The sequence below is a fragment of the Acartia tonsa genome, chromosome 7, assembly GCF_053477335.1.
Source record: "Acartia tonsa isolate MP-2025a chromosome 7, ASM5347733v1, whole genome shotgun sequence".
Taxonomy (NCBI): Eukaryota; Metazoa; Arthropoda; class Copepoda; order Calanoida; family Acartiidae; genus Acartia; species Acartia tonsa.
This window is the reverse complement of record NC_137266.1, coordinates 11,526,794-11,554,785: the sequence shown is the minus strand read 5'-3', so window position 1 is coordinate 11,554,785 and position 27,992 is coordinate 11,526,794. Positions and strand designations below refer to the sequence as shown.

The following is a 27,992-nucleotide window of genomic DNA, read 5'->3' as shown; positions in this document are numbered from 1 at the left end:
TGCGAGCGAATTAGGACTGACAATGCACAAAGCTTCAAATCAAAAGTTTTTAGGGAAGTTTGTTTAAGGTTGGGAATTGAACAAATTTTTATCCCTCCAAGATCAGCAAATTCGAATTACAGTGAAAGATACAACCAATCGGTGTATTCGTTTCTTAAGACTGATTTACGTTTTCAAGATGGAGATTGGGCTTATAAACTTAAAGCTACACAATTTTGTATGAACACTTCTTTCAATCGGAGGTTAGGATGTTCCCCGTATTTTAAGATGTTCCTAAGAAACCCTAAGCTTCCACTTGACTCATTTGATCCGTTAACACGCTCGAAAATTAAACATATGAATTTTTCAGAGTTATTGGAGTGCCTTGACAAGAATTGGAGGACTGGACAAGAAAGAACTGAGAAGTATTTACAGGTAGAAAATACAGAAAGGATAGGTCGGCCGATAGCTATAAATTCCTATTGTTATATTTTTTATGACGTCACAACGATTGGTGTAGCTCGTAAACTCTGCTCGTTATGGGTGGGTCCGTGTTTAGTGACAAAAGCAATTTCTGATAGTTTATTCGAGGTTCAACCCCTAGAAAAGTGTAGATTGAAAGATAAAGGGGTGAGAATTGTACCAAGAGATAAAATATATGTTATTGAGAGTACTTTAGACTTGACTCCAGATGAAAAGATTGACTTAGTGATTACAGATGAATTTTTCTCTGTGGATAATACCTTGAAAGTAAACTATGACTTTCCCAATACTTTGAGAAATTTAACTTGTTCAGGCGTTTCTGAAGAGGAGAATAGTTGTGGCGCTAGTCCAGAGGTGGTTGGAAGGCGGAAGGATGGACAGGTAACACCAGATTTTTTGGAGAAATCTTTTTTGGGTGTTGGGTTGTCACAGCAAAGGTCAAATGTATCTCAGGATAATGAAAATTTAGATGATTTAGTTGAGGATCTTAGTGATACTTTGGAAAGTACTCATATTTCTGATAGTGTAGATTCAAATGATATGACTGACAAAACTAAGTTAGACTCTACATATTCTACTATTAGTAAGGATAGTGTTTTTCATGGAGATTATGCCTCTGATAATAGCTTAGTAGACAACAGTTTGGGTGTAGAGGATGTTAACATGGAATCTGCTAGAGAGTTAGAGTCTCGGATGAGTATTTTAGAGGACACTTTTCCAAAACTGCAAAGTAAAATTGTAAACTTGGAACAACGAAGGGGAAGTGTTAAACGAGGTAGAGATGTTGAGGAGGATGAATTAGATAGATCGTTAGATAATGCAAAATTGCAAAAAATGTCTGAGACTATTCCTGTTAAAGGTCGTCCTAAAGGTTCTACAAATGAAGTGCAATTACAAAAATTAGAAGAGGATAGACAAAACAGAGAAAAAGACAGATTAGAACGTTATTCAGTAGCAGATGTAGTAACTAGGAACCTCGCAAAATTGATTAAAAAATAATATTTGTAATAATTTGTATAATATTTGCAGGAGAAGAGATTACCACGAAAACCGTAGGGAGCGTGATGACAAGAGAGGAAGCGGCGGTGGTGATAGACATGACCGGAATAGACGAGATGGAGATCGTGGTATGCGCAAGAGGTCACCGGACGCTTGTAGTTCAAAGAGTGGACGTGCTGGACCAGTACCTGTGAAGAAATCCAAGGATGATAGAGGAGTCAGGTACTTGGATATTTTGCTATTTGTTGTTGTGATGCAGGTTTATTGTTTGATTGTTGTTGGTGGTATGTATACGTCACAGGATCCACGGTTAGCAGCTTATGATTGTTCTCAAATAAGTAATGTTGAACTTAGATCAGCTGCCTGTTTGGATGATAGGATGGAACCGGTTAGATCTGTGGAATTATTGGGGTTAGCAGAAACCGATTTTATATTGTCAGAAGCCATTAGTTGTGAGGTTAGACTAAAATTGGAGCGCTGGTTTTGCGGTACCGCGAGTCATGTGCACGTACTAGACGTGCCACATGAAAAACAGGTAGAGTTGAGTATGGACGAATGTAGAAGGGTTTTTCATGCTGGCAAGTATCAGCATGATGGTATTAGTTTTAAAGTAAATATAGACTTGCCAACTGTTCACAGTTTCACAGTTAATGGAACATTGTCACCTTTCTGGGATGTTGGTGGTGAAAATATTCAATGCAAGACACTGGGAATATACGCGCACAATATGTGGTTCAATTTAGGTTTTGCTGTTGGGACTTTGCATATTTTAGTGAAAAATACACCCGTTTTGATCAAGGGAAATGTTGTTATGGATTATGATAAAAAGACGATTGTGGCGAATTTTGAAGATAATCATTTGTGGGCAACATCAACTTCTCCATATTTTCCGTATGTAGTACGAAAACCGGCCAGTAATTTTAAGGTAGTTTTTCAAGATACATTCAATTTAACTACTTGGAATGAACAACTTTTTGTTTCTAACTTGGAAAGGAATATTTTAGTTAAAATTATGGGAACAGAGAAACTTACTTTGCAGCATCTGGATTTCAACATTTTTGTAACAGAATTGGAGGGTATCAAGTTTTTAGAGGAACCGAAGGCGGCTGTTAGAAGTTATTTTGGGGATTTGTTAAAACAGGAAGCTAGATTTGATTTGAATGCTATGTTTTTGGCTAGTAGAGAAAGGAATGAGAGGATGATGGAACTTTTTAGTATTTCTAGATGTGCTCAAACAGAAGTTAGGTCAAATGTACAGATGCATCATGGGTTCAGAATTATATACCTGGGAGAAATTGCTAAGTATGAAAAGTGTACAGCGGTTGAAATTCCAGTAAAGTTAGGTGTGGATTATGGATGTGCAGTAGGACACTTGATGGTGGATTATAAAGGTGAAACAGTTGGAATACAAGAATATAGTAGAATGATTGTAGCAGTAGAGGATATAAAATTGTTAAATTGTTCGCAAAGTCCGGTATTTTTGAAGTTGACAGCTAATTTGTTCCTTGGGAATCAGGGGCAGGGACTCGAACTTATGCATATTGCCAATGAAAAATCAGAACACGTGGGACAAAAGATTTTTCTGAACGACGAAAAGGTGTTTATTGCTGATTTTAATAAGACTATTAAATATCAGGGATTAGAGGATTTTGAGGATTTTAATGGACAAGCTTCTAAATTGGATTTTGTTGATCATAAGTTGTCATTTTTCGAACAGGTTACAGGTCCTTGGTTTGGTTTAGAACATTTGTTCAAAGATATATTACCATTGTTTGCCAAGTTTGTTTTGATTGTGTTAATGTTGTTGTTAGGTATAATTCCTATGTTGGCATTGTTGTATTGTTGTTGTTCATGGTGTCATAAAAAAAGATTTACTGAGGAAGAATTTAATGCTAGATCTTAAATTTCTTATGCTGAAATTTAATTATATTGTATTTTTGCAGGTTGGTTACGGCGGCAACAATGAATCAAAAGTTATTGAGCAATGAAGAAGATGGCCGCCACAAACAATCTGTCAATGAAGGAAATCAAGTCAAACCTGGTCTACCAGTATCTGCATTGGTCAGCAACTCTGCATCCCGGCTGGTGTTGGTAATGTCGCGCGTTGAGCTGCCCACGTTGAGTGTGGGCAGGGCGACAAGGAACATATTTTTGAGCAGTGAGGACATGCCACTGGCAGATTTAGCTCGTCTTATTGATAATGAACCAAGGTTTAAGTTGAATTTGATAAACATGTTATCGGTGCAGTTGGAGATGGGGAGATGCATCCACTCCATAGACTGGCCTGTGGACAGGATCCCTATCTTTACCAGCCAGAATTCAAGACACCTCAACCTGATGGCGGCTGGTGAGCATTCTAAAGCTATAAATAGAAAGTTGTCATGGAACGAGACAACTAGTTTGAATAAGTTGAGCGCGACCATATTTCTCTCTAAGCTTGTTTGCGAAAATTTACCAAGTTTGGTGTTGCTTGCTAAGATTGAATACCTGGATGGAGATGAGAGGAAAAGCTGTCAAACGTTGGGCGAATTGTTACCCATAATCAAACATATGGGGGAACTTGAGGATTGGCATCAACTTTCAAAAATTGACGTCATACCTGCAGATGGTAAAATGAGCCTTCAGACGGTGTTGAGAACGGTGGGTAATAGCGTTGATCCGAGGTTGAAGACGCAGGTTGTGTCAGCTATCCGGCTTCTGGCACATTGGAAAGATGTCGTGAATAAAGTAAGCTTTATTCTGAAGCAAATGCCATCCACAACTTTGTTAGAGTTACAGAAAGATTGGCTTGATGGAAAGTCTGAACAGGATTTGAGTGCTAAAGTGTTTATTGACTCCATTCAGGTGAATGAATACATGAACTTAACAGTCTACATTCCACGCATTGTAAACATGAATTCGGTGAGTTTAATCACCAGTGGAGAGATGCCTGCTGAGATACGTTATGTTAGATTGGATGGTCAAAGAGAAATAATTGATAACCTGGTGAGTGCCACATATGCAGGTAGTCTGTTGAATGATAAAGTAGACGCAAGAGTTTTGACCTGGGAAATGCAGATGCGCTGCAAGCGTCTCCGTCCGACTCTAGCCAAGCAGATATTGTTATGTGATACAAATACCACTTTAGAAAATGTAGTGAAGGAAATCAGATTGGAGTTGGATGGAAACGTTCATACAAGTTTGTTGACAACCAATATTGAGTGGAAGTTTAATCCTGAACACAAAGTAAATGAGTGGTTCGAAGGTGATTTCAAATTGGTTACTCGGTTTGGGGATCCTGTTTGTGTTCAGATGGATCAGCCCTTAAATCCGAACATTCCTGTTTGTCTGGACCTTGAATTGTCAAATCAGCAATGGCGTGTTGATGAACAAGTGAGGGAGGAAATGAGGATGGAACACACGCCTGGAATATTGATGATGCTTGATAAATTTGGAGAGGAGGTTAGTCGTAAGCATCAAAAGATTTTGGATAATCAGGAGGAGGTTGATAACGTTGCAACCTCGATTTCGGTTGCGGTTACTAGTGGATTTGAAAGATGTCTTCATATGCTTGGTGATACTGAGGCAAGGATGTCTCAAGACGGCTTGTGTGATGAGACCGCAAAACTTGGAGTGAATGATGATGAAGCTATCATGCCCATGGATATTGAAGAATCTGGCAAGAAGAGCAGAACATCTGGAAAAAGAAAGTAATAATTATAGTTATGTGTATTAATTCATATTTTATTTTATTTTATGTATTTAATATTTGTTGAGGCAGTAGTAGTCTCAAAAAAAGTTTAAAATTCATGTTTCATATTAATGCTCTATAATACCATGCTTAAATCTGATGGTTATATGTTAACCAATGTTATTTTTATATCATGTATTTATGATAACTATGTAATTAATGCATTAGGTGTTAATCAATGCATTTTTCAATGATTATATGTTAATCAATGTTTTTTTCTTAAAAAAATATTAAAAAGAAAAAAAAACACATAAAGAAAAAAGGAAAAAAAAAAAAAAAAAAAACACAAAAAGAGTTCTAAGGAACCAAAATAAATAAAAAAATGTGTATATGAAGTGTTTAAAGATCTGGAATAAAAATATATATAAAAAAAAAAAAAAAAAAAATATGGCAGGTGTCATACCAGATCAACTATTATCTCTTTAATAAGCGTTCAACGCTATTTATAATATCTATGATAATTAACATGTAAAAACCTATTGTTATATTTAATCTGAAATATTACAGTTTGAAATCCAGGTTCATGTTAAAGCCAGGGAGAAATGTGATGTATAGTCCCTTTCTTCCTGATTTAAGAGCAATGCATGTATTATATAGTTTAGCTTTTAGTTCTTGTGTCAACGGTTTCGGAGCAAGACATTGCTCTGCAACACGACACGAACATAAAAGTGAACAGTTGTCTTAATATTAATGTTATTATTGTATGTTAACCTTGTATTGAATTAATACACTTTATAAGAATATTTAGTTGTTTGTTCTTGCTATTACTATACGTCACTACTACCCTGGCTTTCATTTCCCCCTGGAGCAGGCAGTTTTGCTTACTTCCGTTTGCCGGTATAGATCAACAAAGTTTGAAAATCATGACAATTCAAAATACCCCATCTAACTTTTTTGTTTTTATAGTAAAGTCGCTGATTTTTTTCGTTAAATCTAAAGTTTATTGACAAGTACATCTATTTGTGAATTTGCTTTATTTAAATTATTATTTTTTATATGATTTTTTTATCGTTTTTTTACGCCCTATATAGGCCCGGTTCGGCATTTCCATTTTGAGTCTGAAATTTTTATTACCCGGTTTCACTAATAGATCTTTTTTGACAACAACAACAAAACAGGGTTTTTTTACCCGAAATCGCCGGCTAAACACGAAATTTGAAATAAATCGCTTCGTATTATACTTGTAGCTCTTTAGATTACATGAGGTTGTGTAGTTTTCAATTATGGATCGTATCAAAGTTCTAAAAAGTGTTCATCTCACTTTTGGCGTTCAAAAATTACATTTTTCGAATTTTGGTCAAAATAACCGGGTTTATACAGGTCAACCGGGTTTTAAAACTGGGGGAAAGCACCAAAAACGGGTGTTAATGCCTGGTTGGTATTTATGGCCAAGCTGAACCGGGTTTTTTTTGCAACTTTCCTGTGCACGCCACTAGAGCAAAACAAAAAAATACGAATTCCGTTTTGACCATTATAAAGCTTCCCTGAAACTTACAGCTCGATCGGCCCATAAAAGTGGCGCTCGGCACTAATGGGTTAATGTAAACATTTACAGGTGCAACTCTATAACAATTCACAGTAAAAACTTCAAGACAAATGTCATGAAAGCAATAGTTTGGTATGCTATTTAGTGTTAATTAGACTAATTCTCATGTGGGCATTAAGGTATCACACCCAATTACAAGTGGATAATGACCCGGGTTCACTGGATGCAGAAATCGTTGGAGAACCGCAGCCCATAGAGCTAATTCATAAAAATGGGACATGAATTACAAATTTTCTATATGTTGTTTTATGACCTACTGTTATTAATATTAATGGTATAAAAAAAGGTGATAGATAAAAAAGATATGGCCGAAACACCAATTTAGAATTGTTCATTTTACTAATATTACGTCATTCGAGATACATCGGCCAAAAGTTTTTTAATTTATCCACTTTTTTTGGCAAAATATAAACTTTTGTTAACAATATGGCCAAATTTTATTAGTACATCTTAAAATAAACTATGTGTTAGAACCAATAATTTTATGATTTCTGTCTTTAAATGATAAATGAAACAGCATAAAATTATATATATATTTATTCCTTTATCCCAAGAGAGCGACCTAATGCACGCAATTTAACAATTTGCCTGCAAATAATATTCCTGGCGTTGTGGTAAAACAGCAAAAAAACGATAAAAAGTATATTTTCATAAATATAAGAAAATAATGTTGTATCTAAAAAGTTCCTTTTTAGTAAGAAAGAATATATATTGTACAGGTATCCAAAATTTTTGTAATAAATTCGCTGAATAAGAACTTTTGGGTATAGTTCCTTTCGTGACAACGCCTCTTAAGGGGCATTTCGACATATTTTCATAGTACCTTTTGATACGTTATTCTAGTTTAGGTTAGGTTAAGTTAGGATAGGTGATTGTCCCGCAGGGTAAGAGCCCCCCGCAGGGGCTAGAAATAGGGAAAAGCTACTGTAAAAATACGACGAAACGCCCCTTAAGAGGCGTTGACACGAAAGGGACTATACCCTAACCTTAATTATGTTTTGCAAGCTTTAAGTGCCTATACATTTCCACCAATAATTGTTAATGTACATCAATTTATTGTCCATTGTCTTTGCAAATATGAACTTACATTTTTTAATTAGGAATGTTTTTTTTAAATTCGATATATTTGAGGAACAGTCTATAAGGCCAGGACCAGGTACGTCTAGGTCCTACTAAGTGAATAATTGTCAATATAATATAATACAGATATTTGCACATTATTAAATATTCTTATATAACAGTCAAATAATGGGATATTATAAAGTAGTAAGGTTTTTTGTCTGAAGCTTAAGATTTAAATAACTAATACATTAAAGAGAAGCTTTACAGAGGTCTTTGATAGTTGTACTTGTGGGCTATCTTAATTTAAGGTTCATTTCTTGGTAAGGTTTTTAGGCTATTTCTATTTCGAATTCGGATCCTCTAGATGCTAAGGGCCCAGTCACTTGTAATTATACAATATACATAATACAAAAATAATAGAAATTGTACACGAAAATCAAAATAAAATTAATAAGGTCAATCTACATCTTTTTCGCCCGTGTCTTTGCTCCTTCTAATAAGTAATATTATTTTTAGTTACTTGTCCGCAGACACTTTTATCAAATAACTAAATTTATATTAATTTTTTTATCGTAATTGGATGGGGAGCGGTTCATTATCTTAACTCATAAAATTCCTTTAATTAATACTATATTTATATTCTATCGACTGCACCCATTGGGGCTCTGTATTCGAAATAGTGTGGGATAAATAGCCTAAATCTATCCCAAGTTTTTGATTTGAAAGTTAAATAGCTTAAAACAACCCTGGGACTTATGTAAAGCTTTCTTTAGATGGTTAACTTAATCGGTTGAGTACACACAGAAAAAAACTTATTACTTTATGTAAAACGATTTAAAACTTACTATAAATAATATTCAAAATTTGAATTTTATATCTATAAATTATTAATAATATGTGCAATTTTAAATACCAATGCTCCTAGCATAACACATTTTTTACTCGAGATAAACAGAATTAATATTTATATATCAGAGCTTTCCTTTATATATTTTTTAATAGCGAAGCTACTCTATAATGTCCATCTGAAACTTTTTGGGGAAACGTGATTTTCTCTGCTCATAGAAAATATAGACGGCTGTCATTTCTTGTCAACATTCCCATCAATATGAAACATAATTAAGTATCAAACATCCACGGCGGTCGGACTGCTTTTGGGCAGTTTTTTTTACCTACTTTTAAGTTTTTCAAACATTTAAATGCCCATCTTTGTTGTTTTCTTGTTGTTTTAGGGGATTTTTGTGTTCAAAGATGAAAGGACAGGTAGTCTTTTTTTTATTTTTTACATATTTCTTCATATATTTGGTATTTTTAGCCCGATTTTCAAAGTTTTTATTAATAATAGTATCAAAAAGAGATTTTCCGTTGTTCTGAGCATCCAGTATGTAAATTACTTTGACCGTTAGTCTGTCAATAATCATACAAAATATAAATATTAATAATAATAGAAATACGTGAGAAAGGTTTAGTGATTTTTTTCTCCTTGTCCGTATTTTCCATGATTTTGGTGCTTCGCTACTTATGTATGTTATCCTTGTTATATTCTTTTTTTATGATTTTCCTTTAAAGGTATGAATTATGAATATCGTTTATTTGTAAATAATTTATTTCAACTGCAACCTTTATTCAATATTGATAGAATAGCCTTGCAGAGAGAGAGGGGACAATGGGCTGTTTATTACACAAGTCCCCAAAGTTTTATAATAACATTTTATAATTCGTTGGCTTAACAACTTTGGGAACTTTAGTGAATTTGATTGGTCGGATAATTAAGTTGAGTGTTCAAACGTTTTAACGAATTACTTATATCTTTAGGGGGTAATCATCATTTGGGACGTACATAAATTTATAGGAAATTGTCTTATCCCTTCAGATCCCAATTAACCCCGCTTAGCATTCAAACAATTTACAGGGATCCTAAGGGATAAGTCAATGGACGATAAATTGTTGAACATTTTCAATGATGATAAACAAAAATACTCCTTTTGTATGAATTTTTTTAAAGAGCTTGGAAACTGATAGTTGATTTTACTAATTAAAATCTATAATACAAAGTAAAACGATTCTATCTGTCCGTCTGCCTGTCCGTCCGTCCCTTAAGATCTCGGTAACCACGGAACCGAACAGATTCTACTCCAGTGGTGGTTTTAGGCTATTATCTTATGAGGTAGGACACCCCCAACCCCCAAATTTTTTTAAAAATAATTTTTATGAATTTTACGAATTTTGCGAATTAGATTTTTTTCGCGAAAATTTGCGATCATTTTTTCTGCTGGGTAGGTATTAGAAGATGCAATTATACCTCTTGGGGCAAAGCCCCTTGAGGCTAGGGGCGTAGCCGCTTGTATAATATAAATAAACATAGTGTTTCAGCCAACAAATGAGAGAATGCAATTTAATAGTTTAAAATCTCCCTAGAAACAATAGCAAATAATCTGCTATTCACACATGTAAGATTTTCCAAAGGTTGGTAATTTCCCTCAAAGTTCCTTTGGACGATATATAATTGTTTATTTCTAATAATTATAAGCAAAATTATTTCTTTTGTAGGTTAGAATTATTTGTTTAATAGTTTTGACACTGCTAGTTTAAGTTTTCCGATAATAACAAAGTATTTCAGCCAACGAATGAGAGAGCGCGATTAAACTTTGGGTGTAATCCCATCCATTATACTCCAATTTTTTAAGAAGGCAGGGGCGAAACTAGTTATATAAAAGTAAGAGGATGTTTATGTTGTCGTGTGTGTCTGTGACTTAAGATATCGCTAACCACTGCAGTGCAATGGTTTAGAAAAGGTTTACAAATATTTTTAGGTTGGGTAAATTCACCCTATAAAGAAAAAAATAAAACCCCCTCCCCCATAATAATTTTTTCATCTTTAAAAAAAAGTAAGATTGAATGTTGAGGGTCGAATTAACCCCAATCCTCAAGTGAACCTAGAGGCCTTTAGTACCTTATAAAATAGTAAAATAAAGCTATATAATATATCTGTTAAATAGACAGTAACCTAAACTAAATGTGTCAATACTAAGGAAATTGAAACTAGTTGTTTAAATCTTGCAATTCTTATTTAATTTAAATTGACCCTTCTTACATCCCGTTAGAAAATAATGTTGTAAGTATTAAAAAATTTTGAAATATGGTCATCTCAAATGGGCCAATTGACGTCTTTATAAAAAGAACCATTTTTATGTTAGAAAAGATAATAGGATTCTGATATATAATTACATTATTTTTTCTGATATTTAACAATTGATTGGTTGACGTCAAATTGAGAAGATTCATTGTAAAAAGGATACCAAAATGTTTGAAGGTATAAAAATCATAACACGATAGACCAAGGTTTAGCAAAGGAATGAAAACCTTTGATTGGAGTAATCATATAGTGTGTTTTTATAAGAACTTTTTTGATTTACCCAACTTATAGTTATAAGAATTTAATGATTAATAGCTTATTTTCTTCGTTTTTTAAGACAGTAAATAGAACTAGAACAAAAATGTTTACGTTTTTATTCAAAAAGTACAGTAAAATCTAAAATTCAAAACTTATGTGTCAACATCTAAAAATGATTTTTCTTATGCTCAAATCTTCTACCCAAAAAAAGCATTTTCAGTAGTCAGTCGACTTTTAAGACATGGCCTTCAAACTTTGCATATGTCTATTACATGTCCCCAAAAGTATCTGTATCAATTTTTACTCTCTTTGAAGCGTTTTGCAGCCATTCTTGCAAAGGGTAGAAGATTTGAGTGTAAGAAAAATAAGCTAAAACCATTTTTAGATGTTGACACCTAAGTTTTGAATTTTAGAATTACTGTACTTTTTTTTGAATTGAAAAGTTTTTTGTTGTTCTAATAATTGTCAAGATAACAATACTCCAATAATATTCTTATGTTGATGAAATAACTACAAATAACATAATATGTTACATTATACTGGTCTCCAAAGTTAAGTAAACAAAATCTCTCATTAGATGGTTTAAAACTTAAGGAACGTTTTTTCTATCTTGATTAAGTTGTACAAATCTTCAGTATCCAAACTTTTCATCCAATCTATAGAATTAAATTTTTTCCATTGTTTTATCTCTTCAGATCTCTGAAAAAACCTAAATGTATATCAAAACCAAAGTAGGGTTATCTGTGGTCCAAATACAATTCAGCAGAAAACTGGCAATGTTTCAATATCCAATAATCATAAAACAATTTATTTGCTTGGATTTGTTCAGAGGTGTGCAAGTCTGTTGACATCTAAGGCAGGGAGGGAGGGGACATTGGACTGAGTATTATACTAGTCCCCAAAGTTTTATAATAATGTTTTCCTATTCGTTTGCTTACAACTTTGAGGACATTATTGATTTTTGTATTGGTTTGTTCATCAAGTTGAGTGTCCAAACTTTTCAACCATTATTTGTAATCTACAGTAGGGGTAATTTTGTGTAACATCATTGAGGATGTACATCAATTTATCGGCCATTATCTTATCCCATGAGATCCCTGCTCATAAGGTAAAAGTAGCTCCTTAAGAAAAATTATTCTCCAATAGTAATAAAGGTCATGGCCGCTTCGCTCGGCCCCCTGGCCTGCCTAGCCGCGGGCGCTCGGCCCCCTAGCCTATAACCTAACCTAATCTATGTTAGCCTCAGGACACTTATTTAAGTAAAATATCCTCGACTGTTAATACATAGGTGATTTAGAATTTCGTGGATTTTACAAAAAGTGGTTGGTAGATTTTTACAATTTTTAATATTGTTTTTACAATTTTTAAAATGATGTTTTTACAAATTTTAGGTTAGGTTATAGGCTAGGGGGCCGAGCGCCCGCGGCTAGGCAGGCCAGGGGGCCGAGCGCTGCGGCCATGACCTTTATTAACAGTGGAGGCTACTTTGCCCAAAGCTACTTTGTCCGAAGCTACTTTGTCCTGAAGCTACTTTGTCCTGAAGCTACATTGTCCTGAAGCTTCTTTGTCCGAAGCTACTTTGTCCGAAGCTACTTTGTCCAAGATCCTAAAAGTCATACTTTAAACAACCCCATAGTTAAATTAATACTTTAATTAAGTTTATCTATAAAACAAAGAAGAAAGATCTTAGTAACTGCCAAACCGATTGGGCAGAGAATATATCTACTGGTGCTGCGGTGGTTTCAAGCTCTTTTCTAGGGTGGTATGACACCTCCCCACCCCAAAAAATCTTCCTTTGTAAAAAAAAAATTAGGTAGAAGCATAAACAAAAATAGGTGTTAAATAAAAACTAGGCAGATTATAACACACAGAACAAAAATAGGGCATGGAGTGGACTCCCCTTCACATCTTGTGGCAAAGCCCGTATATGCTAGGAGCAAAGCAACTAGTTCAAAATAAAGAGGGAATATTATTTGTAAACCTTGAAAAAAAACAAGGGGATAATTAACAAATATTGGGAAACCAATGCAAGTTTTTTCACTTAAAAGTTAAAAAAAAGGATGACAACATCTATAAAGCGAAGCCCTGAAACTCTAGGACAAACGAACATTAACACCTGTAGAATGTAAGAACTGAATAAGCAGAATATTAATGTATAAGTCTAAAGTAAATTTATTACAAAACTTCTGAAATACAGGGTACTATTTAAGGGCATACTTACATTTTTAGGACCTTATTATACAGATGTACCGCTCATAAACTTGTGGAATAGGTTTTCAATGGACGTACAGACTTTCTGGTAACAATTATAGAGTTGCTATGCTTCCTAAATCGTACCTTACTGTGATAGAAATCAAGATGCAAAGTTTAAAATCTATAGGACGATTCTAACATGTCTAAATTACAAATGAGCCAACTGTTACGGATAGATGGACGTACTGACCCTAATTATAGAAAAGCTTTCTTTAAATAATAAATACTTTTTCGGTGACATTATTACAGCTAGCCTAATACCAAAGCAACAAAATTGACTCCCAGATTTTTCGATTAATGTTTTTTAAGTTTTCTTATTCTTAACGATTTTACAACTAAAGTTACAATTTTGGTTCCAGTACAAATGCAGAAGTGACAAACATCGGAGTGGACAACGCAAGAGTGTCTAGAATATTAATTTGATTAAGAATTCCTATACAGGCTAAGTTCAGTTAAGATATGAATGTACAAATAAGCCCCCCGCATAAGTTAGGCAACCTAAAAAACCTATCAGATAGGTTAGGTTAGGTGAAGTGTCCACTCCGACGTTTGTCACTCCTGCGTTTGTCCTATGACCACAATTTTCTAACCAAACAGTATAATTATTTGCGGAAAATTCTTTTCTAATTACCTTGCTCTATATTTTACTTCCTCAATTGGGTTCCAAGATTTTTTTATTCTCTAAATTACAGCAACTTTTAACTATGTGATATCCTGTTATAGTGATGTAATCATTAGACGGATAGACTTTGAATTCAAATTTTAGGGTTAGATATTTGTAATGATTTATGGAACTCAGAGAGAGAGGGGACAATGGGCTGTTTATTATACTAGTCCCCAAAGTTTTATAATATAGTTTTCTTACTCGTTGGCTTATCAACTTTGGGGACTTGTAGTGAATTTGGATTGGTTGCATCATTAAAGTTAATAACCAAATTTTTTAACCATTAATTGTAATCTACCTCAATTTATCAGCCATTGTCTTATCCTTTTAAATATCATCTATTTAATTTTTTTCTGTTCTTATTTTCTCATTTACAAAAATACATGTTTAATATTTTGATGGCAACTAGATGCTGAGCCCCTAGAATCTAGAGACTTTAATAAAAAGTAAAATAGCCTAAAACCATCCCAGAATCTATGCAAAGCTTCCATAAAAATGAGAACTCAATCAGTTATTGAAATCATAAGCTACAGACAAAAATAAAACTTACTACTCTATATAATAGAATACACAGATACAGACAAACAAACATTCTAACAAGATAGGATAAATAAACATAACTTCTATTCTACCACTTTCTTGCCTATATTGAGGATTATATACTTTACCCCGTATACACATATATTTATATATCTAAAGATTATATTGTGTATGTGTGTTTGTTAGAGTAGGTTAGGATTGGAGTTTTTTCATATACAGAAATCTATTACATGAAAATCTCATAAATTTTCATTTTATAAAGTTCATTAAATTGGAAGTCACAACCCCATTTTGTAAAATTCACCCACTCCCCTTCTAAAAAATTAACAAAAAAGATATATAAGGGGATTGCACCTAGAGACTATAGTCAAAACCTTTTTATAATCTGATAAAAAATTGAATTGCCATTTTTCTCTGTAACTTTCTATTAGAATGACAATTTAAAATTCTAAAATAAAAATTTCTTTTCATTGATAATATTTTGTAGCTAGAAAAATTGTTTTTCTGTCCTACCCTAATGTATAGAATAGTATCGCGCTACTGCAGGCTATATCTATCAATATATGATAATATATATTTATAAACACTTTAGAAAGGGTTGTCAATCGACAATTTTTTCAAAACTTTTTAAGTTTAAAATAAAACAAACAATAATAGGTCTTTTTGAATGTTAACTTACCAATTTTAGGTCCATCCTTCAAAACTGTTCCATATATTAAAGTAGATGAATGTATGTGAGTATGCATTTTGTAAAATTTCGAACAAGACTGGTCTTTATATGCCTTGGGAAGCTTTTTATAGTGATTATAAAAATGGCGTTATACAATACAAATGACCAATGATAGGCCAGTATACATTTTAATTGATCAATGATAGGCCATTATAACGCCATTTTTATACCCTCTATAATTGGTAGGTTTGATGCTATTCTGTTGTAGAGTAGGTCAATCCTCTAATGACATATTTATGATCAAATGAAACAAATACTTCCTGCCTACTATTCATTTTAGATGTTCAGCAGCTTTTTAGTTTTTATGTTTTTTAGTTTGTATGTTGCGGTTATCGAACCTTTGCCTCTATCAACGCCTTATGCAAGACATTGTCATTCAACAAAAAAAAGAAGTGCATACTAAGATGGCAAAAGAAAAACATCAATCCTAAACCATAGCTCTATATTCCTAATATTAATAGATATATCAATACTAGAGGTTTATCTAAAAAGAAATACTAATCATAAACCATAGGTCTATATTCCTAATATTAATAGAGATACCACCAATAGAGGTTTATCCAAAATTAAATATACTAAACCTAAACCAAAGCTCTATATTCATAATACTAATAGAGATATCACCACTAGAGGTTTATCTAAAAAGAAATACTAATCATAAACCATAGGTATATATTTCAGATATTAATAGAGATACCACCACTAGAGGTCTATCTAAAAATAAATATACTAATCTTTAACTATAGCTCTATATTCCTAATATTAATAGAGATACCACCACTAGAGGTTAATCTAAAAATAAATATACTAATCCTAAACCATAACACGATATTGCTAAAATTAATAGATATATCACTACTAGAGGTTTACCTAAAAAAGAAATACTCTAATCATAAACCATAGGTATATATTTCTGATATTAATAGAGATATTACTACTAGAGGTTAATCTTGAGTATACTAATCCTAAACCATAGCTCTATATTCCTAATATTAATAGAGATATCACCATTAGAGGTTTATCCAAAAAGAAATACTAATCATAATCCATAGGTATACATTTCTTATATTAATAGAGATACCACCACTAGAGGTTTATCTAAAAATAAATATACTAATCCTAAACCAAAACTCTATATTCCTATTATTAATAGATATATCACTGCTAGAGGTTTATCTAAAAATAAATATACTAATTCTAAACTATAGCTCTATATTCCTAATATTAATAGAGATATCACCATTAGAGGTTTATCCAAAAATAAATTTACAAATCTTAAATAATAACTCTATATTTCTAATATTAATAGAGATATCACTACTAGAGGTTTATCTAAAATTAAATATGCTAATCCTAAACCATAGCTCTATATTCCTAATATTAATAGAGATACCACCACTAGAGGTTTATCTTAAAGTAAAAATACTAATCTTAAACCATAGCTCTATAATCCTAATATGAATAGAGATATCACCACTAGAGGTTTATCTAAAATAAAATATGCTAATTCTAAACCATAGCTCTATATTTATTATATTAATAGAGATATCACAACTAGAGAATTATCTAAAAAGAAATATACTAATCCTATTTCTAATATTGAAAGATATATCTCCATATTAAAATCAAAATACCAAATCATATCTACTACCAAAATTTGTCTTTTATGCCAGATTTTTATGGTTTTTAGTCTATTTTATAATCTCAAAAAAGATCAAAATTTACTTATTTATCAATAACTAATCTTTAGATTTTCAAACAAAATGTATCTTAAAATTAACTCAGGACTGCAACATAACATTTAGCAAATTCAAATTGTTGAGGAGGTGATTAAGAGGTATTGATCAGGTACATCCTAAAAGTATCCAAAAACTTTGGAAAAGTCAATATAATAAATGCAGAAAATGTAGCATAATGATTCAATTTTTTTTTTCCTAACTCTAAATTCCCCTTTCAGATGAAAAATTTTGTAAAAATCTTTTGATCTCCCCTTTTTACTTTTGATTGACATAAACCATTTAAAATAATCTTAAAATTTACTTCACAGGATTATATCACTTTGTTATTCCCCTTTGTTACAGGAATCTATAGGGATAAGGAAATGGATAATAAATTTATGAACACCCAAAATTCATGAGACGAGTCATGAAAGCATGACTCCTGATGTTTAAATCATTGGTGCAGAATTAGTTTAGACACTGATATTTTGTAGTACCTAATCAAAAATAAAAATCCCTCAAGTTTTTCTATGCAAAGTGGGTTTTGAAACAATAACTTCTTTCTCCCTATTTATCATGGGTACTTTAATGTACAAAAGAATTTATGACCAGTTTAGGATGGTAATTTAAATTGAATAACTATCTAAATAATCTAAATTGTATTTGCTAATTTGAGTTTTTAGTTTATTAGAATCAGACACAACTATTTGCTTTAACCCTTGAAGGTCCCTTTGCTTAAATTCTTTAAATAACTGTTGGTGTATTTTTTTTTTAATCAAGCAAATCAACACAAATTAACACAAAAACTTTTTTAAAAGAAATTGCGAAAAGGGGGTGGGGGAAATTCTAAATGCCTCCTTCCCCCCTCTTTATAAAAACTGTTTGTAGATACCTTCATAAAAATATATTTTGAGGGAGTTGGTGGGGGGTGGGCGGTGAGGGGATGAAGGACGTATGAAGGGGTGTGGAGGTTGTGAAATTTTCAACTTCTTTATTGTAAAAAAATATAAAAATCTATATTGCCTTCGATTTTGATATCTCTATTGAATGCACATGTCCTTCACACACACCTTCTACACAAACACACACACACTAGGCAGATTATTAACTGCAAAACAGATCTATACATCACACACACACACAAACACACATACCCACACACACACACAGAAAACTGTAAGACCAATAGTTTTAAAGGTTTTATTTTGTATGGGTAAACTGCATCTATTGGTGTGTATAATATTGTATAGTAAATCTGTAAACCAATTTCCCCCTGGCTTTTCATCTATGATTTCACCCGGTGTGGCCACATTAGTTCTGAATTAAAGTAGTGAGATATGTGTTTCTTGAAGTATTTCTGCGTAAAAGTAATGTGATGTACGTTTGTATATCTAAGTAAATTGTAAAAAAAAATGGGATAAACATGTGTATGTCTGTGTGATAAGTAAGATTTCCTTAAATGTTGAACCGTTGAATCCACAATTTCTAGGGATGCCTTATTGGACCTGGTATATTCAATAGATAATAGTATGTTTATTACACTAGTCCCAAAAGTTTTATAATAACGTTTTCCTATTCGTTGGGTTAACAGCTTTAGGAACTTTTATTGACATTTGATTGGTTGGTTCATAAAGTGTCAACCACTAATGGTAATCTACAAAAGGGGTAATTTTTTGTGTCATCATTTTAGATGCACATCAATTTATTGCCAATTGTCTTATCTCATTAGTTGTAGCATACATTATAGAAAATTAAAGTAAAATTTTTGCTAATGTTGTTGTACCAGCCTTGCCCCCTAACGGAATTGAATATTCACAGAATAAAGGGGAAACAGAATTGAAAGTCAGGAATGGAGTGATGTATGAATTGGTTAAAAAAATAATTTTTATTGTGTGATATGAACCAGGTAGGGAGAGGGCATTGAGCTGTTTATTACACTAGTTGCCAAAGTCTTATAATAACGTTTTCTTATTCATTGGCTTAACAACATTGGGGACTGTTACAGAATTATGAATGGTTGGTTCATTAAGCTGAATGGATGCTGTGAGTATTGGTGCAAAAATATGACGTAACAAAAAAAATTAGCCAATGAGAGTCCACTATAAATTTTACCATTGGTCAATAACGGCCTCTTATTGGCTAATTTATTTTGTTACGTCATATTTTTTGCACCAATACTCACAGCATCGCTGAATGTCCAAATGTTTATCATCATTGGGGATGTAAATCAATTTAAATGCCATTGTCTTATCCCTTCAGATACCTGGATACAGAAATCGACTGGGTAAAAATCGATGGTTATTTTTATGCTTGCTCAAAAAGGCTTTAAAATGTTTGGTTTTAGTCTAATTTTGCAAGATAATAAATGTAAAATTCTTTTCTTTAATTGCAATATCCGTGGTAAAATCCTCTTGAGGGATAATTATATATCAAAGATTCTTCTTTTGTAAAAGTAACAGGATGTCTATCTGTTGCTGATGATCTTACTAACCGCTGGACTGATATGGTTCTCCTGTATAGTAACGTTACTTATGGGTTCAGAAAAGGTTGCTGACAATTTTGGGGTAAGGATTCCCACTTTCCAAGAGAAATTCCCCATTTATTTTTTTAAACATTTTTATTAAAGTTGAGGGTTGACTAAACCCTATACCCCCATTTTTAAAGAGGATTTTTTTTTAGTAGCGAAGCTACTCTATAATTCACAATTTCCGTCCGTACGTCTGTCCGTCTGTCCGTAATTAATGAATTGGGGGAAACGTGAATTTCTCGGCTCCTATTCAAGATAGACAGCTGAAATTTTTAGTGAAGATTCCCACTATATATGCCATCCTTATACATACATTGTTTTGTCCGTCTGTTTGTTATTTGGGGTGCAAGATTGATTCCTAGATTTTTACGTTTTCTTGATTTTCTCAACTCCTTTTCAAGATAAAGGGCTGAAATTTTCAGGGATTAATTAATTTTATATTTCACATATTTTCACCAAGTTTTATTAATATTTTTTTATCAATTGGGGTGCTAGATCGATTCCTCGATTTTTTAGGTTTTCATGGTTTTCACAATTCCTATTCAGGATTGACGGTTGAAATTATCAGGTATTGAGTATGCTCATGTTCTAACATATTTCCATCAAGTTTCATTAAGATTTGTCTATTAATTGCGGTGCTAGATCGATTCCTAGATTTTTAAGTTTTCATGATTATAAGGTTGCGTGATTTTAAAGGTGTGACGATTTCCCTATTTTACCAATATTAATATTTATTATATGCCACTGCTTTATAGTATTTTTTTCCTGATATACAATCATAATTTTTGATCTTCGCTACTTATGGATGTTGTCATCCTTGTTTTGTTATTTCTTATGTTAGTTTCACATACATTTTGCCTTCCTTGTTATTTTAATAAATTGAATATTCAGAAAGTTTTTCTACTTTATTACATTTATCAATTTGTTAAGGTTTTCAAACAAATTTAAGAAGTCAAAGAAGAGTGATTTTCAGGGATCTAATGGGATAAGACAATGGTCGATAAATAGAGTAGAACCACAATGATCATACACAAGATTAAACCAACCAATCAAAAGTCCCTAAAGTCACCAAAGTTTCCTAGCCAACGAATAAGAAAATGTTATTATAAAACTTTGGGGACTATTGTGATAAACAGCCCATTATCCCCTCTCTCTGGGTGAATTTACAATATTATAGTTTGGGTGTGTAGCAACTCTATAACTTTTATGATTCTTAGCTCCCACAAACATAAAATATAATTTTATTATTGTTGATATAACAGTATAGGTTAAAAGTATAAGCCTCTTAAACATTATTATTATATGTATGTAGATAGTAATTAAGTACGTCAATAATCCTATCTTTTTTATTAAGGATGGCAAATTTAAACAAGGATGACAACATTTATAAGTTGCGAAACAAAGAAATATTAACACATACTGTTAAATTATTAATAACAAATAGATCATGTTATGGAGATTTTCCACGGGAATTTTAGCCTTTCCATCTTTCCAAAAGCTATAGCCGTATATTTTGAATTAAATCTGAAAAATTCACGTTTGGACGGACAGACGGTCATGCGAACAACATATCTATATTCTATAGTATAGATGTATATACAGACAACCTCTTTCGTCTGCTTCTAAATTATTTTCTGCTACTTGGCTGTGTTAATATAAGCGACACCATTGGTTGATTTTCAATGACCCAATAGGAAGGTTGCACAAGACGGTTGCGATGGGGAGATATAGTTATTTACCCCTTTCTCCCTCTAGTGTTGTACTCTAATATTCGAACGAACGGACATTTCCTCCTTGTTTAATTTATAATTCACTATTGTGTAATATTCCCTAGACCACTCAGTCTTTCCCCTAAATGGTTACATGTCAAAGGAAAACAAAGTGTAAAAAATCAAGTGTTCATACATTAAAGTTAAAGAATATAAAAAAATTCTGCCTACAGGGCTGAGACTTTTTCCCGATTTAGATTGGTTCTTAGAAATCAGCTAATAGCGTCGGAAATATAATAATAACACAGCCGAGTCCCTACAAAAGAATAGAAAGCAGACAAAACGAGTCTTCACCACTTGGACCCGGTAGTTGTCTGGGTTATACATCTATTAATCATTCATACATAGTTTAGAAGATTTTTTATGGTAACAGTTATAAAGAAGTAATGTTAATTAAGTGGAACTCACATTTGGTAAAACTCTTCTCTCCTCTCTTATAATAAACTTTTTGAAAAACCTTTATCTTCCACCAGTGGTGAACTCTGATCCTAATAATCTCTCCTACTCCCAACAAGGTTTTAATTGTAAATGTTTTTGATATTATTGACTAATAAAATTTTACTGTTTCCTAGTAACACTGAAATGAAGTGTAAAAATTTAATCCTAGAGTTTTGTGAAGAAATTAAGTTTATGTCACTCTTCATTGGAAACTGGAAAAATGGACATGTATATGAAGGGATCTAAAGGGATAAGACAGTAGCCGATATATTGATGTACATACCCAATGATACACAAAATAACCTCTTTTGTAGATAACAAGCAGTGGTTAATACGTTTGGACATCTTCGTGATCTAACCAATCAAAATTCATTAAAAGCCCCCATATATGTAAAGCTAACGGAAAGGGAATAGTTATTTCTCGCATCGTATTATAAACGGCTTTCCGCGGATATAGAAAGTACAAATATAAGATTAAAACTATTTTTTTTAGCCCCGTGGTGCCGAAGGCACCGGTTAAAAAAATTGGTTTTAATCTTATGATTGTAAATTTCTATATTCGTAGAAAACTGGATATAATACGATGCTAGACATAGTTTTTTCGTATGGATGAGAACCGGTTCCTATCCACCGGATTCGAATGAATACGAGAAAAGTTATTACAAAAACTTTGGGGACTAGTGTAATAAACAGCCCAATGTTCCCTCCCTCCCTAAGTATCTGTAGATAATAAAAACAATTATATTTAAAACAAGTATGACAACATACATAAGAAGTGAGACACAATGATTCTATAAAAGATATAAGGAAAAAGTGCAGATTTTTAGAGGCTATAAATCAAGAATTAATTTATAGAAATCACGAAACCTTTCACATTTGATTCATATATTTTTTAATAGTTTATTTTGAAGCATGACTGATAGACCAACGGACCAAGTAAATTAATTACTGGATGCTCATTGGTAATCTTAACAAAACAAAACTGCCGTTTATCTTGAATAGCAGCATAGAAAATATCATTTCCTTCATAACGTTAGGGTATGGACAAACGAACGGACAATTAAGTGAATTATAGAGTAGCTTATTTTCTAAAAAGCTAAAAAATATCTATCTTTAATAATCTGAAACACGTTGCTAATCTTGCTTTAAAGGGGTATTGGCAACCATCTTCCCCCCCCCCCCCCCTAGATAAAGGAATTTACAGCTCTCCGGTACCGACGGACGCACACTATTTGTAATAAGGATAAGCTCTTAAAAGCTTTGGATCATGGAAAGAGAACGAAGTAGCGGGTTTCGTCGTATTTTCACTGCGGGGCCAATTCCTAACCCTGCGGGGCAATCATTAACGTTTACCTAACCTAACCTACAGCGAAAATACAACGAAACCCCCTACTTCGCTTTCTTTCCATGATCCCAAACTTTTAACTATCCCTTTATTTCAAAATAAATTTGATACAAATAAAATTCCAACCCCTCTCAATTTGCTTTGAGACAACAAATAGTAAATTCAATTTCAAATAAATACACAATATATAACATGAAATGTCTTTTTAAAAGCCAACTTTTTGCTATTTGCCATAAAATGAAAAGTAAACAGAAATGGCAACATCCATAAAAGCGAAGCTTAAAATTTTGAATGGTTAGACGAAATAAAATTAACAAATCTATAGTAACAACAAATTTAATCTTAAACATTATTCAGAAGTCTAAGATGACAAAATTATATAGATTTTTTGTTTTTAAAATTATTTCAAATCGTCCTATGAATCACTAAGAACATACTGACTTTCTGTGAATGATTACTGATTTGCAAGTCCTTACTTTCTAAGGAATCTGACAAGCTTAAATAAACTATAATAGCTTTACGTTACACCTATCCTAAATTTTAAAAAGTTTCGAATTTAAAACCTTGATTGGAATCAATATTACTATTTGATTTTCTCATTTTTAGAATGATTGAACAAAAAACAAATTGATACATTTTAACAAACATTTACACATTTTATTGTTGTTACAATATTATTTTTTTATGAATTTAGATTTTTTATTATAATCCAGGGACAAGGGAAGTTCTTTCTGACCAATAATTCTATTAAAATTATGTAACTTTATCACGAAACCTATATGAGTATCTAATATTATGAATGGTTCAACTCTTATAAAAATCGGCTAGTTGTAAACTACTTTAGAGTATAAATTCGCTAAACCTCATCAAAAAAAGTGTACACTATTAAATTTGAAAACAGCTGAATATTAATCAAAACAAACAATCCATTGAACATAGTGATTTTATAAATTTTCAATTTATGGTCTAATTAAACGATAAAATTATTTTTTTCTTCCATAATTATTTATCAAAACAATGCCCAATAGATCGTGTTATATTTTTGTGTGAATATATATTCATAAAAAATCCAACAAAGATTTCGGAACATGGCCTGTTATTCGTTAAATTTTTGAATACACGTTTATATCATAGGTGATAATTTAATGCATTATGCATTGCAAACAAATTGATAATATTTCAGCTATATCAAGTAAAGTGATTTTTAATTATACTATTTATGTAATAATTTCAGAAACGTTTGGTAAAATGTAATCAGTTTCAGAGATTGCAAGAAACAATGCCTTGCTGGTAACTATTTTAATTAACATTTATCAACCAGAGGCGTGCTGAAGGGGGTGTTTTATTTCAAATGGATAGGAATAAAATTGACTTATTTTAGTAGCGAAGCCACCATCCAATTCTCGTCGTCAGTCCGTCTGTAAGTGCTTAACACTATGAGGGAAATTAGGTTTACTAAGCTACTGTTAAAGCTACACATATGAATTTTTGTCAACTTTCCCATCATTCTAGCTCATATTTGAGCAAATAACATCCATAGCAGCCGGACTGCTTTAAAGCAGCCTTTTAAGTTTTCTAATATTTTGATTTTAATATATTTTTGTTTTTAATCATATTTTCAAAAGTTGTGTGGGTAATAGTATCAAAATTAGGTTCCCCGTAGTTCTAAGAATTTTGTATTATAACAAATGGACAAAAGGACAAGTGGCTTTATTGTTAAATTTTACGTTTATTTTATTTAACATCAAAAGGTTAGTCAATTTAATTTCAAATTATATAAACAGATTGACAAAAAGACATACTACGTCATTTATACACATGAGCTATTCTAAAACAAGGTTGATAAATTTTTTAACCGTTTCAAATATTTATTTCCACAAAATGGGTGTAAACTTATCTAACTCATAGTTTTAAAAATATTAGTATTTTTATTAAAAAACATACTCTTACAATATTTTTTTTCTAAAATGGCAATTTTTACTTTCTTAATTTTTTTTGCGTACTTGCGTAAAAGTTAATTTTTCTATAGAATATCCGGGAAGGGTCCCTTTCGTGGCAACACCCCTTAAGAGGCGATTCTTCGTATTTTCAAAATGACTTTAAATAGGTTATTTTAGGTTAGGCTATGTTATATTGGGTTAGGTGATAGCCCCTCAGGGTTAGGCAATTGGCCCTGCAGAAATAGGAGAAAAGCCACTTTGAAAATAATAAGAATCGCCCCTTAAGGGGTGTTACCACGAAAGAGACCATACCCGAATATCCTTGATCTTCAAACAAATATTAAATATTTGATATTAAATACAATCCGTGGAACTGCCTTTTTAAAAGCAAAGCTTTTCTATAATTAGGGTCGGTCCGTTTGTCCGTGCGTACGTCAAAGTTAGCTCTTTACGTTAATTTAAACAGGTTAGAATTGTCCTATCGATTCCAAACTTTGCTTGATGATTCCTGTAGTAAATAGGTACAATTTAGAAAGCGTAGCAACTCTATAATCAATACGAGAATGTCCGTTCATCCATTTTAAACATGTTGATTTTTAACTTTTTTGACAACAAAGGGGGAGGTCATTTTCTAGTAAATTCCGTAAAGGTGTGTGTGTTATAAGGCCTAAAAATAGTAGCAGAACGATAAGGTGCTCTATATATTTGTATTCCCTATTGAATAGAACAATAGGGAGCACCTTATCGTTCTACGACTATTTTTAGGCCTTATAACACACACACCTTTACACACCTTTACGGAATTTACTAGAAAATGACCTCCCCCTTTTTGTATGTTAAAATTATCCGATTCTTCTGATTGTTTGAAAACTGATTCCTATTACAACAAGGTACAATGTTATAAGCGAAGCATCTCTATAAATAAGTCCCAAAAATGTAAATAAGTCCTTAAACAGTATCATCTATTAATGCAGTTTTGCAACAAATTTACTTACACTATTGTTTGTGCTGATGCATTTAATATTCTGCTAATTCAGTTCTAACAATCTACAAGTGTTAATGTACGTTTGTCCTTCCATTTCATAGCTTCGCTTTTATGGATGTTGTCATCCTTGTTTATATTTGAATTTTTTTCTCATAATATTACTTTGTTAAGGATGAACCTTGAAAAATAGAAGAGATTTACAAAAGGAAGTTATACCTGAGGCTATTGATAATGACGAGATGGATCAATTGGGTTAGGTAAGATTAATACGTTTTTGTTTGGCTTTAATTCCTTCCCTCCACTTAAACTATTTTGATACTTATGTCTACTAATGTTCTTTATCTCAACATATTTATTATAAATTCTGCATCAATTTTCTGTGGAAGACACCCTTTTTTATTAAGACTATTGCTATAAATCATTAAAATCTTTATGTTTTATCTACAAGTTAGAGAATCTTATACAAAGACAATGGTTAGACAAACAAATATGATTATAGCAGTTCTGCTAAAATATCATGCATACAATCTTATTTGTGTAAGAAGAAATAATTTAGATATTTGTTCTAGGAGAATTAGTAGAAGACAGCTAAGCACAGCCAATGAAGATATACGAAAATGTAAGAAGAACAAAAGAAATATTTGAAAATTTTCATGGGCCAAATTTAAAGCGGGAAGGGGTAGTTAAAGGGTTAGTGGGAAAATTTATGGAGGAAAATCCTTCCTGGGTATAACAATAAAAAAGTACTTAAAGTAGTAAGACTCAACACGTTTACAAGGTCCTTTAGAAATAGGAAGGGGGGGGGGGTTAATGCAACTATCTCGTAATCAATGATTAAATAGCACTTAGAATCCGAATTTCATTACGAAACTTATTAATACTTGGTATGCATATTGGTTACAGCTTAACCGTTTAGCTGTTTTTTTGCTATTTTTACGGCAAATCTGTCATAAATTACGTAGGAATCAACAGCAAATAGTACCAGCAAATACTGGCCAGAACCGTTTTGGAGAGGCAAAGAGGATTATGTGGAGATAGGTTTCGTGATGGATTTGCCCTGAAAATAGCCAAAAAATGGCTAGTTGCTACTTTTTCAACTTTTTGTTCAATTTAGGGAAAATAGACCTATCAAGGATTACTTATGCCAAGTTTCGTAACGAAATCTGGATTCTAAGTGCCATTTAATCATTGATTACGAGATGGTTGCATTAACCCCCCCCCCCCCTCCTTTTTTAAAATCGTAAGCTCTGATTAAAACCTTTCTTAAATTTGACCTCATAGATGCTATTAAATCAATTTCCTTTAAGCTTTTAAATGATCAAACAAATTAAGGTTAAGAAGAATCAATAGCAATATAAAATTATCCAAATAGATATCTTTGAGATCATTTAAACAGATTGGTACAAATATCATTGAAATAAAATGTCTTCTTAGTGGCCAAAAAATTAGCCAGTTGTACTTTAATTGAAGGCTTTGATTTAACATTTGTAATAGCTGTAGCCTGTAGATAGCTAGTTTAGAATATTACAGTTCTACACAATAGTATGACTTACTTGCATTTTAGGATTACAACTGAAAAAATGGTTCGGGTGGGTTTCTAAGAAAGGGTGTTTTAAGCTAGACAGGAAAACAATTAGATTATTTTACTGCATTGATATTTGTTATAAAGGTCAGCAATTACATAAAATAAAAAAAAATAAGCTATTTCATGAATATATTTTACTAAAATTTGTAATCATTTATAATTTATTGTTACCTATGTATTGTTATCATTTTTAATTGTTTTGTTAAGTTTCTTAATTGATATGTAAATATATCATTAATTTAAAAACATTTTTATATATTATTGTTTAATTCAAAATAAAAGGTTAGTTAGTTTTGTCTAAGTCT

General features: G+C 32.1%; 2 protein-coding genes across 2 annotated transcripts in view; both read left to right on the top strand.

Annotated features, from left to right (window-relative positions):
• Positions 1–27,992, top strand: part of LOC145324830 (nucleoporin NUP35-like) — a 327,729-nt gene that overhangs the window by 105,756 nt on the left and 193,981 nt on the right. The gene's annotated exons all lie outside the window — the stretch shown is intronic.
• On the top strand, positions 431–5,934 carry LOC145324823 (uncharacterized). Its single transcript, XM_080167498.1, has 3 exons — positions 431–843; positions 1,492–1,683; positions 3,405–5,934. The coding sequence occupies exons 1-3, from the start codon at positions 836–838 to the stop codon at positions 5,152–5,154; spliced, it is 1,950 nt and encodes a 649-aa protein (XP_080023624.1). The 5' UTR covers positions 431–835; the 3' UTR covers positions 5,155–5,934.